The sequence below is a fragment of the Balaenoptera musculus genome, chromosome 8, assembly GCF_009873245.2.
Source record: "Balaenoptera musculus isolate JJ_BM4_2016_0621 chromosome 8, mBalMus1.pri.v3, whole genome shotgun sequence".
Classification (NCBI taxonomy): Eukaryota; Metazoa; Chordata; class Mammalia; order Artiodactyla; family Balaenopteridae; genus Balaenoptera; species Balaenoptera musculus.
Window position 1 is genome coordinate 10307814 of NC_045792.1, and position 13415 is coordinate 10321228.

The window sequence follows — 13415 nt, forward strand, 5'->3', positions numbered from 1 at the left end:
GGAGATTCCAGGCCAGATGACTCCTGGGCATGACTTCCCTTTGGTGTCCATCTCCCCACAGCAGCCAGTGCTACTGGTGCTGATGGCACCCCGGCACCCCTGGCAGAGTCAGGAGCCCCAGTGAGACGTTACCTCGTGGTTAGCAAATCGGATATCCCGGGAGAATATGGTCGCCACCCAGTCGCACCCGAGTTTGACGTCGATGTTCTGGGCGAGTTTCTCTAGGGTGGGCAGGTGGCTGGCGTGGAAGTGGTAAGCCAGGGTCACGTGCAGCTGCTTCTTATGGGGCTCTACGTGCACTTCTGGAAGAAGGAAGGGAAGAGGCAGCTGTTGCATCTCGATGGCGAAGACAAGGAAAAACACAGAACGGTGCCCCGATAAATCTGTTTCCCAAATAGCAGAGGACAGAGTCCCTCGGTCAGACAAAACCTGTTTCTCTCCTTCACAGCAGTGGAATAAGAAGCGGGGTGGGGGGTAAAAACCCACAGTCCGAGAGAGAAAGAGCCACACGTCTGGCTTTTCTGGACCAGCTGAGAGACAATCATTTTGATTGGCAGCTGCTCACAACAAATCCAGGTGAGTGTCACTGGCCCCACCATTCAGACGAGGAAACCGAGACCTAAAGGGATGAGCCAATTTATGTGGAAATAAGGAGCAAATTTTGTCATCATGGGACTCCCAAGGTTATTTTGCCTTCGTTTTGAAATCAAGCCTCTTAGCTTCTGGGTGGCTCTGATGGAGAAATGAGGGGAAAAGATGGATTATTTTCAAAGTTTAAAACAGGATTTCTCAACATCATTTTGGACCAGATAATTCTTTGTTATGGGGGCTGTCCTGTGCATTACTGGGTGTTTAGCTGCAACCCTGGCCCCTACCCACTAGATGCCAGCAGCACCCCCCCAAGTTTTAACAACCAAAAACAACTCCAGACCTTGCCAAATGACCTCTGGGGGGGAGATGGAGCAAAAATCACTCCGATTGAAAACCACAGGTTTAAAGTATGCAGACTATTATTCTAAGACACCCTAAAAAGCAAAACAAAAGAAACCAGCCTACCTACACAAGGCAAGAGCTTTCATTTGTCTTTTGTCTGTCTTGCAGTGAGGGAGATTCATCTACTGTCCAAGCTCAAACACCAAAGAAGATGCAACTAGAGGGAATTTAGGGAATTCCAGAAATTAAGGGGCTTGCTCAAGTCGCACAGAGGTAGAAGAATTGTAGAAGTTGGGGCTGTGGTTTTGAGTACTTTTTCTGTTATACTGCATGCGTTTCTTCGGTGTAAGCCCCGCGAGGCGAGGAGGGCTCTGTGTCCTGTTCATGGATTATAACCCCACTACCCCCCAACCCGTGCTCAGCACCCCACGGGCTTTCAGTGTTTGTTAAATGAATGAAGACACACGGATGAATCTCCTTAAACCATCAAGGATGGAGGACGACACTTCATCTACTCGCTGACGGAATCTGGGTCTGCCACGCCTCTGACTACCACGACACAAGTTCTAGGGCAAAGACCTGCTGGCCCGCTTTCCACACCGGGCCGCCCAGTTCTCCGAGTCACCAGCAGGGGGCCGCACCGGGGCCGAGAAGCCCGCCAAGCCGACCGGTCCTTGCAGAGAGAACTCAGATGGCTGGGGAGGAACTGGCTCGCCCGGCAAAGGGCCCGCCTGCCTGTCCCTCGATACGCGCTTTGTGAACTGGCCGCGTCCTGGCTGAGACCTGCTTTACTCACTTGTGAATGATTTGGGTTTTGTGGCTACAACATTAGATTTGGTTCTTGTGGAAGTTTTAGTGGTTTTGACGATAGCTACTGTGGGATGAAAAGAGCCATTTCCCTGAGGTGGAGGGATGGGAACAGGAAATAATCTGCCTATGAGGCCATGTCTCTGAAGTTTTATGCTCCTGTGAAGGGGGCAGGCTCCACCGAAGTCAGAGAGCAGAGACGAGTCCCTGGGGATGAAGGGGTGGAGGTGGGGCGTCTAAGGAGACCAGGCTCCCAATGCACAGAGGTGACCTACGGGCCCGGGTTCCTCTGAGCGTAGAGACCTCGCTGGGATCCTGTTCAGTGATGCTGGGCCCTCACCACACTCTTCCTAGGGTCCTGAGCCCTATTTGGGGGTTTTCTGGTAGAAAAGGCCACTGAGAAAAAGGCCCCGAGAGCTGGGGATGAAAAGAGCAGAGTGGGACACAGGCAGGTGAGGTGGAGGCCAAAGGTCAGGAGCCCAGGGAGCAAAGGGCAGGGCTGGCCAGCTGGGCCCTCTGCCAGCACTGCGTTCAACACTCAGGACCCGGGTGGGCAGCTCACGCCCTCCGCTCTGGTCAGGGCAATGGCCCCACTGGTCCCAGCACCCTGCTCCCTCCTGCCTGCGCTCATGCCGCCTGCCCTCCTGTGGGGCCCTATTCCCATCCCCTGGATCAGCGTCTTCCCGGGGTGACTGTCCTTTCTTCTGTGAAGGGGGCCCCAATCCATCACCTCATGGCGGGATGATGGCCTCTCTTCTCACAGCTCTTATGACACGGTGCCTGGAGAAACCACCTCTTCTTCCCTGTTGCATTCCTCATGGACAAACACACAGTAGGTGCCCAATAAATACCTGCTGATTGTGATTTCATTCTAAAGGGACCAGAAAGACCCCCCCACCCATTGTCTGTCTGTCCCACGGCAGGCGAGGCCCTTGCGGAGCTTAGGGAGCTGTCTGCACCCGCAGTCACACAGGAAGACTTTGCAAACCTCTGCCTCCTGTCCCGTCTCTCCGCTGCCCGCCTTTAAGTCAGCACACATCCTGAGCGTCCCTCCAAACTGATTCCTTTGACGGTAAACCTCAGTTGTTAGCTTGAACTGAGACCTCCCATGCAAAGAGCAGGTGACATTGTAAAGGGGCGGATAGGGGCCCTTTTGAGGCTTAGGGGCCTGTCTACTGGGCTTCAGAAAGTCAAAAGGTGTTGGCTCAGTGGATTTGATTATTACTGGATGCTAAGTGGTTCCACTCTACTCTCTGTGCTGTGGACCCCCTGAGCAAAGACCTCGGTCCACACGGAGGGGATGGGGAGACCCAGATTAACACCTGCCTGGGATGGGGGTTTGGAGGAGGAAAAGAAGGTTCCTTGGGAATTCCCTGGTGGTCCAGTGGTTACGACTCCGCGCTTTCACTGCCGAGGGCCCAGGGTTCGATCCCTGGTCGGGGAACTAAGATCCTGAAAGCCAGGCAGAGTGGCCAAAAAAAACAAAAAACAAAACACACACACACACACACACACAGAGAAAAGTTCCTTATTTCTGAACAGGGAGGAGATGGTGGGGCTGCAAAGGAACACATTTATATTTCAGTGGGAACAGTCATTTATGTACCTTCAGTGTGGGTGTCAGGGAGTAGGCACTGGACCTGCTCTCAAGGAGGTTAGCAGAACTGTAGCTGAATATTTTTTAAAGGGGCAAGAGGTGTGGGGTCCTGCAGGAAACGGCTGTGTTCTTGGGCATGTTCTGCCCACTCCTGCAGGACCCTCTACCTCCCGACTCCACCCTCCTCCTCCACAATCATTTCCTGTCCCTCTCCTTCCCGACTTTCCAATTCCCAGGGCCCGGGGCAGGCCTGGCAGCTGGCAGCTCACCGGTTTTGGAGGCAGCCTCCGCAGCAAAGTCGGCGGCAAACTTCTTGAGGACCTCTGCGCTGTCTTCCTTCACGAAGAGGCCGATGAAGTTGGAGGAGGTATAGAGCTCCAGGGGCAGCGGGGCTGAGAACTTACATTTCCAGCGACTGACGGTGGTCTGCAGGGCTTCCCCCAGGGCGTCCACCTTGCTGTCCTCACACTGGCAGGGAAACAAGAGGCTTCGTTCAGAGACAAGGGGAGATGTCTGCCGCTACTTAGCTTTGGCATCCTCTGCCCAGAGCTGGAGGCTGCTAAGTGAACCATCATTCCTGTCTGTGAGCAGGGAGAAGACCTGCAGCCTCCCAGTTATCTGGAAACGGATTATCCAAGCGGTCAATTAAACTGGGACGATGGACAACCTCTCCCCTCCCCCTCTCCCTGCTCCAATGTGCTCCTCTGAGCCCCGCCAGAAGGCAGTAGGGCTGGTCCAGCAGAAAGCAAGCATGAGGGACATGCCAAGAGAGTGTACAGCACCCCACGATAAGTTGTTGTGTGTTTTCTACAGTTTTGCATCGTTTGTGCCTTTTCTATTCCACTTACGTGATCCAAAGTTGACTCTATCTCCACCCCCATGATACCTGGGAAGAATGAGGTCCCGAGAGCTGCAATATCCTCCCCCTCCCCCCGCCTCCCCAGAGCACTAGAAGAAAGAATGGGAGTGTCTAAAGCTCTGAATGCTTTTGAGAAAGATCCTGGATGACTAACAGGAAATGATCATCATTTTAATTTTCAGCATGAATGGTAAAAGAGAAGGTGTTAGGAACATATTTTCACCTATAAAAGGTGGAGGTGGGGGAGAATATGAATGAGATTCTGGAAAAAACAACCCCCAATATTAGAAAAACATATTGTCTTAAAATGCTACCATTCTGCTTCATTGTGACTATAGCTGGACGCATCAATTCTTCTCCATCTCTGCAGAGAACCAAAGTAGATGAAATATGTTTACATTTATTGGAACGAGAGGGATTTGATTCAGTCTCTGCCTAAGCTTCATGACAGCTAGAATTATGGGCTAGGTAACTATGGCAGGAGAAACGTATCCTAGCCATCTCTAGAAAGATCTAGCACGGCAAAACCTGCGGATGGTGTGCAGGAGGCTAAAGTCGCTCCCCCCATCTGTAGACTACGTGTTTCATCCCCAGCTCTCTAATGTCTGCTCCTTCCTCGTGAGAGGGGAGGGAGATGACAGACAGGAGAAGCTAGGTTAGAGAATCCATTCCCCTTGTGGCTACCAGACCAGTGTGTCACCCAGTGGGTCAGGCTTGTCCCCTGGGTCCTGAGGAGCACACGGTCATCACGATGCTACACCAGACCCGGGGTGCTCCGAGGCCTCGGCAGGTGTTAGAAAGAGGACCAGGGTGAGCAGCCGTGGACCTCACTGATTCCTCAAAGGCTCACCCAACTCTGGAGCCCGTGACTGTTTCTGCCCACATCCTGAGAGGCTCCCAGCTTTGACTCCAATCCCCGGGGCTGGAGGGGTGCAGGCGCCCCGGGGTGGGGGGGCTGCGGCTCACCATGAAGAACTGGCAGAGGGTGATGTGAGGGAAGATGTTGTGCGCCTTGTTCTTGCCGCAGATCTGCTTCGACTGCTGCCAGAAGTCGGAAAGCTTCTGCGCTAAGGGGCCGGTGGGGCGGAGGTAGAGGACGTACTCCCGGGGCAGGGGGTCATCCAGGAAGGGGTCGCCGACGTGGGAGAACAACCTGCCAGAGAAAGGGGGGCTGAGCACGCCTCACTTGAGAACCATGGAAGCAAAGGGAGAACTGACATCAAGGTCCATCTTGGGCAGCCTCCGCCCCGCCAAGCACCGCGAGCGGGAGGGTTTTCAGTTTTGTACTTTAAAAATCCATCCCTCGAAGCTCATACTTTGTAACCAACCCTCAGATGCACCAACTTCTCTACTCCTGCCTGTCCTGTCGCATGGGCATCCCAAGACTCCCTAAAAAATCCTAAGGCCGCTCTCCAGGAAGCGTTTCGGATCAACCCCAAATCCTTTCCCAGGCCACCAGTACTGTTCCAGCCCGGCCTGCCCCTCCAGCTCCGTCTATGATTAAACGCATGTGCCTCCAAAGATGAGGGAAGCTTGGAGGGTCGCCTTGTGGGGTCGGCCCTGGGGAGCGATATCCTGGAAGGTAAGTAAGTAGGATATTTCTAAATCCATTTGCCCGATATCTAGGATGGATCTTTAAGTGCGTGGAGGAGGGAGCGGATATCATGACAGAGGCTCTCTGTCTTGGAAATGCTCTGAATTTCTTTCGACAGCTCTGAGGAGAGCACACTCTGGGGCCAGGACAGAGGAGGCCAATGGCTTGATACACAGGCTTGTCACGTGGTCTTTTGGTTCCTCCCCCTCCCCCCGCCCCCGAAGGGTCCATTAGAGACAGGCTGCACAGCCCTGCTCATCCACATACACTTAGAGTTAATTACATGCTATTTTCTCAATTTATTTATTTCATACCAACCAGTCACATGCTGCCTGAACACTTCTTCCTCCTGTGGATGCCAAGGCTTTTTGTCTGGAAGAAGAAATCAGATTTCTATTGTTAGTATTTTTAGCCTCCTATCAGCTTTTCCCACTGCAGTGGCAAGAGCTGTGTGTGAAGCAGGCACTGTTAAGCCTCCTCAAGGGTGTAGGGGAGACACCTGCAGCAGGGCATCCCCCCAGGGGTCACAGCAAGGCACAGGGACGTTAGGACTTGTGATTAATTTCCATGTAATTAGCATTGGATTTGCACGCAGCCTAACAGCCCATGCCGTCTATTTTTAGCCGTTTCCACATTAGACTTTTATTTTTGCTTCCCTAAAGGTTGTCATGTCTTGCTTTTCCCTCCTTCCCTTTCACCCACTCACTCTTCCTGACCCAGATCCCCTACAGAGCGTTTTCTCATTCGCAGCCTCCTGGCAAAGTGTGCTAGAAAATGGTGCTTTATTTTTTTTTAATTTTTAAATTTAATTTAATTATTTTTTATACAGCAGGTTCTTATTAGTTATCTATTTTATACATATTAGTGTATACATGTCAATCCCAATCTCCCAATTCATCACCCCCCCCCCCCCCCCCCCCCCCCACTTTCTATTAAGGCCATTGAGACTTGAGGCTAAATGCCCACAAGGACAATTGGTCTGGTTTAAATCCAGTGCCTCCTCCCACTTTCCTCCAACTACCACCAGCAGCCTCAGACTGGATCCATCGTCTCCAACAATTTTACAGACATCTTTGGGGACGAGTAAAACTGGGTAAAAGGTGCTGGCTGGAGAAGGGCAGCTATCACTCCCCCTGCGGGAGAAACACTCAAAGTTCTGTGCACGGTGGGGCAGGGTCACAGGGTGGCGCTGGCAGCGAGTCACAGCCCTGCACACGAGCGTACGAGGAGAGCGCTTCTGAAACGTCAGACAGGTCTCCAAAAGCCAGATAGCTCTGGGTTTGTATCCAGCTTTGCTACTTGTCCGTCCGTTCAGGCATTCAAGTTTATGTTTGCTCGGTACATACCTAATGAATTGCTATGACTTTGTCAGCACTGTGCTAGGCTCCAGGAATACACTGAAAAACAAGACTTATATGGTCCCTGCCCTCATGGAGTTTTCAGTTGAGCAGGCGTGAAAATGTCAATTGCACAAATAATTATTTAATTACATGGGTGGTCAATAATGCAATGAGGGGAGAGCACAGAGAACCCTAAGCACGTAGGATTGGGACACCTGATCTGGGCTGAGCTGAGGGGGAGGGCGGGGTGGGCTGGGTGTGAGGGGCTGTGGTGATGGAATTCACCGAGTACCCCTCCTCTACAGTGAGGAGCCTTGAACAGTGCCTGACTCACTGGAGGCGATCAATAATTGGTTATTCCTGTCCCTTTATACTACCCCAATTCAGAGTCCTTGGGAGAGAGAAGAGAGGGCAGGAATTTCTAGTTTAAACTGATGCTCTTCCCAAACAACCTTTTCCTGACTGGCTGCTGAACCCAACTCCTCCTGCCTTTTTCTGGTACCTCTCTGGAGCAATGAGAACCAATGATGCTGTGACAGTCACAGAGGGTCAGATTGGAAGGGACCTAAGACATCAACTGGGGCCCCAATTTCTTCACTTGACACAGGGGGAAATTCAGGTAAAGGAAGTCAAGTCACGTGCTCAGGGTAGCCTGGCTACGGTGAGTGCTGAGTGGAGGGCAGATTCCAGCCTGATTCAAGGCCAGCCGCAGTTGCTCTTTTCCACAGTCCAAAGACAATACCTTCTTTTCCCCCATGAAACTCTTGAGCACAAATACCAAATGATCAGAATAGAAAAATCTGCACAGCTAAGTAGAACGGCATTCTAGAAGACAAGCCTACTTACAGTAAGCTGAGGTTATGAAGAAGGAAGACACTCCTCAGAACCCCTTGGAAGAGAAGCTGGTGCCGAAAAAGCTGGAAACACAGGAAACCCCCTCCTTCCCACACCTGCATAAGGTGCTTAATTGTTGCCAAGATGCAAGCCCTGTTTCCTTTACCACTTACTAGACAGTCAGAGGTCACCTGTTTTGCTTTTTTCAAATCCTCAAGCCGTGTACCCACAAAAGAACACAAAACATGGTCTTTTAGATGTTAGAATCTTTGAGGGATTAAGTTTGCCAAAAAAAGACCCATTGTTTCAAAAACAATTGGGAAAAGGAAAGCTCACTTGCTGTACGATGTGCTATTTATATAAAGGATCCAATTTTTTTTTCCCTAGGCTCTTCCCCCAAAGAAATATATTTTATCTGAAGTTTAATTTATTTTTCCTTCAGCACTAGGAATGTCCTCTGGAAATGAAAGATCTCATTAAGTTATGGTCCCTGTAACTCAAAAGCCAAGTTTTGGAGAGGATTCAAAGATACAATTGAGAAAGATAATGAAAGGTTTGGGTAACAAGGCTGTGGTGAAAGGCTAAGGAAACACCAGTTCTTCTTTCTGAAGAAGACAAGTCTGAGAGGTCTTCAGTGTTATGAAAGGTTATCATATCTGTTGTAGCTTTCCTAGTGAGGGTCAGCCAAAGTAAAAGAAGCTTTGGCAATAGCACAAGGGGCTCAAGTTAGATTCCAGAAAGAACGTCCTGGCAGTAATGTGCTTTAAAGTGGCTTTTTGGTTTGGTTTGGTTTGGGGGAAGTTTCCAGAAAGTAGTTACCGATCTGAAACAGGTGTGTGATTCTCTAGGCAGGAGGCTGTAGGAGGAGTGATAGCGCTGCTCCCCTCGGGTCCTGAGCCAGAGGCTGAGCTCTGCGGCTCCTTCACCCACTGCCAGGCTGATGGTGGTTTGTGCTGAGTTTGTTCCCAGAATTCTGCCCACAAAACAGACTGAACACAGGCAGTGGCAGAACATCTCTCCGCTCCATCCCACTGAGGAAAGCCTGTTGCCATAGAGTTGCCACCTCCATGGTCCACCGGTGGGGCAAATGCCAAGAACAGTGGGGTGTGTGGGGTGGACCCCAAACACCAGGCTGAGCTTGAACAGCTGCTACCCTCAGAGTGACTCAGAAGTCGGCAGAGCCCGCTGGGCAGATAAAGGGGAAATATCCCTTTAAACTCCAAGGAGAGTACTCCAGTCATTGGATCAGAGCAGCCATTGAGTTGGGACTTTCATGGTAAGAATCAGAGGGACATGTGAACTACTGAGGTTCTGCTATTACATGAGAGCACAAATTTGACTTCGGACCCTGGTCCTAACCTTCCCAATTATGTCTAGGGTTCATTCTTAGCAGAGTGTGGAAAAAAAAAAAGAAGATGCAAACTCTAATGCCTGCTAATGATGGGGAAGAACAGCACAAAGCAGATAAAAGCAATGGCTCATCAAAACACTCAGGCAAGCAGCTGTGAGGAAATTAGCCAGATGGGGAGGAACAAGTAGCACACACTGATAGCCTTGCTTCACGGCGGCCGCGAGGGCTGCGATTCCTGCCACTGTCTGCCCGCAGCTCGGTTGAATTTTGGGTCCGTGGTGGCTCTGGCCCCAGAACCATGGCTCTACCCAACCATCAGGGTCACAGTTTGTGGGAGGCAAAGCAGCATCCTTCCTTCCTCCCTCCCACCCTCCTCCCCTCCTACTTTCTTCCTTCCTTTCTCTTTATTTCCTTCTCCTCCCAAGGAACTCTTACCAGGAAACCAAATGTACCAATAAACCAAAAATAAAGCCAAGAGTTTATTGGGTGTCCCTGTCTCAGCTAAAGTTTGACTGGTTGGAGCCCTTTCAGAGACCATGGTCTCTGGTACCCTCGGCTGGATTCGGACCTGATGAGTGGATTCGGGCTGGTCCCACGTCCGGGTCCAGCAGGATCCTCACTCCCTCTTCAAAACACAGGTTCTGAGCCAGACTGGAATTTCCTGCTTAATTGTCACCGAGGCTGACTTCCTCTGCAGCCACCCTGGTGCTCTGGGTTCCACTGAGGTCTCTTAACGCTCTCAGTAGTTCAGGTCTTCTCAGCCGAGCACCAGCTGTGTGCTAGGCACTGTGTTATCACCAGCAAGCAAAGAAGAGGGAAGGACGGTCCTGGACCTCAAAGAGTTCAGAACGTAGATATACAAGCAGCTTCTTACCAGGCGATATGTTAATGTCCATAAGAGATGGGCCGAGGGTGCTAGGGCAGCTCAGAATAGGGATGCTAACGCAGTAGGGGGGCATTTTGGGGGGCTGAGGGTCTCAAATTGTCCGCAAAGCTACCCTAGGTCAGGACACCACAGCAAACTCCGAGGTGCCATGGGAAATTGCTAATTTTGGAAGGAAACAAAGCCAACTTCATCATCTGTTGGGCATCCCATAAGCTACTGGTTCGAGGTAGTTACAGTTTCTTTTTTTTTAACTTTCTATTTTATATTGGAGTATAGTTGATTAACAATGTTGTGATAGTTTCAGGTGTACAGCAAGGTGATTCAGTTATACATACACACGTGTCATTAGTAAGTAGATGCAGTTCTTTAAGAATGAAATAAATATTATTTTTCTTTCAATTTTGTGTATTATTTTTTCACACGGTCCTTAAATTGTTAGGAGCGACTTATTGAGTTGTTTGGATCTAGCTACTAAATACACAGAACCATTTGGTATTTATGTTGGTCTACAAGCTCTATGTAAAAATTACTCAGACTCTAAGGGTGCTATGAACTGAGAAAGTTGGGAATCCGTCCGAGAAGAAACAATGATTGATCTGGATCTTAAAAGCAGAGTCAGAGCTGGCTAGAGAAATCCACAAGGAGAGAAGGGCATTTGACGCCAAGACCACGTCAAGAGCTAATACACGAAGGTGAGAGACAGCATTGTATGGGCGGGGAAGTTAGAATCTGGTGATACTAGAGCAAAAACGGCAAGGCTTGAAGAAGGTAAAGATGAAGCTGGAAAGGGGACAGCTCACAAAGGTCCTTGTGCTATTTTAGAGCTTGGACCTGATTGTTTTACGCAGCGGGGAACAATGAAGGCATGATCAGATTTGCATGTGAGGGTCAGATTTAAGGGAGATAAACTGTATGCTGGAGACTATTTAAAAGACCTTGACAATCCATCAGAAGAGGGACACTGAGTCTTGAACTATAATGAGGATGGGGATGTTGAGAAAGACGTTTGGGTTGTTGATGGAATGAAGCTTGGAGACGGGTTAGCAATGGTAGCTTGAAGGCCTGTGTGGATGGCACAGACACCCCTGAGTGAGAATGCAGGGTACAAACAAGTTTGGGCTGGGGTGCTAATGGGCGATGAGTTCAGTTATGTCCCCTGGAGAACCTGGGGGTCTGGACTAACCACATCTAGACCAAGTATCATTAACAGACTCCGGGCCTGGTTTAGGGTACCATATCTCAAAAGCTTTCTCTGTTAGCTTGACTATGATTCCTTGTCTCTGTTTGGAAGCCAGACACTTCTTTTAGGCTACCCACTGATTTCCTATTTCCTGTCTAAGGAATACCTTCAGCTCCAAACTTCTTCAATACTGAGGTCATTAAATACTCAAGCCATCCTTGGCTTAAGCAGACAGGTTACCCAGACCCCCAGGTTCTCCAGGCTGACTCGTCTCTCACTCATAGAGGGGAGTTAATCCCTTACTTTATTGCACTTGACAAAACTCAAATATCTGACACCTGTAGTAAAAAAGCAATAGGCAGCATATATACTAATGTAAATGGTAATATATTTCCTCAAAATAGTAAGACCTTGATTCAATTAAGTAGAAAACGAATTTGTTGAACTTTCCAGTTACTTGAAGTTGTTAGGTCCTTGGCTTTGGTTTGCTGGTAGATGAATGCTCATGGCCTTGGCATCCCATCTCTGTGCATTGGTTCTCTGTGACTAAGGACTTATTTGTGCAGGAAAAGAGACAAGGGGTCAAGTAGGTAATCCTCCAAGTAGGTAAAGCTCCCTGTGCTACCAAAGTTAAATTATATCTTTCTTTTGTGTAGCTAAGACAATCTCAACTTTTAGAAACATTTGAAGCTAATATAGGATTTTTAAAAAATGTTCTCAACATCTGGGATACCAATTGTTAAATTTGCGACATCTAATACTGTGAATTCAATTAAAAGATGACCTAATTAATCAGATATCTCATTCTTTTTCCAGGATCTGCACTAGACCGGGCAAACAGATAGAATCCAACTTCTATTTGTCTTGGTTGAAGAGTCTAGTCATATAAAGAGGCCACTGGTGCCACTAACCCAAATTGAGGAATTCTTTTAGGGTGTATCTGCAAAGCAGACGGTGCTTTGTAATGTGGTTTTAGGTGGAAATACAGAGGCTTTTATTGTGCTCCATGAAGAGTTACCTGCTCAGTGCCAGCTTCTTTTTTTTTTAAATTAATTAATTATTTTTGCTGCTGTGCGCGGGCTTTCTCTAGTTGTGGTGAGTGAGGGCTACTCATTGCAGTGCGCGGGCTTCTCATTGCGGTGGCTTCTCTTTTGCAGAGCAGGGGCTCTAGGCACGCGGGCTTCAGTAGTTGTGGCACGTGGGCTCAGTAGTTGTGGCTCGTGGGCTCTAGAGCGCAGGCTCAGTAGTTGTGGCGCACGGGCTTAGTTGCTCCACGGCATGTGGGATCATCCTGGACCAGGGCTCAAACCTGTGTCCCCTGCATTGGCAGATGGATTCTTAACCACTGAGCCACCAGGGAAGTCCCAGTGCCAGCTTCTTTATGGATGATTTGAGCCAGCTTGAGCCTGCCTGAAGCTGACAGCTATCCTGAGAACAAAGGGCAAACAGGTAACTCTGCATCTTTGTTCTCTAGTAGGAGAAAAATAAGGATAAGGAAGTCCACGATTGAAGGCCTTCTATGTATCAGGCACTTAGACGTTAAGACTCATGACAAATGGTGAAGCCGGTATTGTTAGAAGCCTCCCTGGATCGGGGTGGCTCTACCCTGACAGGTCAGCTGTCCAGTCACCTCTGTGGTGGTCCCAATCCAGGGGCTGGTTCTGGAGGCTGTGACCAAAGTCTGCATCAGTCAGAGGAGTATATTGAGTAGTCAAAGCATGAGCCTAGAACCCTGGGCAGCATCTCAGCCAATGGCCTCCAAACTCCATCCTCTCTGGAAACCCAGGGAGAAGTGGCCCCTAAACCTCTCACTGGGTGTGATCCTGGAGATCTGGGGTGCCTTCCAGGTTGTAATGGGACCTCATGGCAAGAGAGAGTATCCCCCATGAGCAAAGTCCCCCATCAGGAGCAGTAGGGTATGAGGACGGGGTGGATGAACACAAAATACAAAGCAGACAGGAGTCCAGGCTCCCCAGTGGCCAGCGATGGGAGATGCTTCTAGAGTAACGAGCGTCACCCCCTGAATTCACATCC

At 49.6% G+C, this 13415-nt stretch overlaps 1 protein-coding gene across 2 annotated transcripts in view; it reads right to left on the reverse strand.

Moving 5' to 3' along the window:
• Nucleotides 1–13415, reverse strand: part of UBASH3B (ubiquitin associated and SH3 domain containing B) — a 143841-nt gene that overhangs the window by 27634 nt on the left and 102792 nt on the right. Inside the window, exons 2-5 of one of the 2 annotated variants that reach the window (XM_036860911.1) lie at nucleotides 6109–6162; nucleotides 5163–5349; nucleotides 3607–3805; nucleotides 133–302 (exon numbers count right to left, since the gene is read on the reverse strand). In XM_036860911.1, the coding sequence (XP_036716806.1) occupies nucleotides 133–302; nucleotides 3607–3805; nucleotides 5163–5349; nucleotides 6109–6162 (610 nt within the window). Of the gene's footprint in view, nucleotides 1–132; nucleotides 303–3606; nucleotides 3806–5162; nucleotides 5350–6104; nucleotides 6163–13415 lie in introns of both variants that reach the window. The other variant, XM_036860912.1, reaches the window with a different exon arrangement.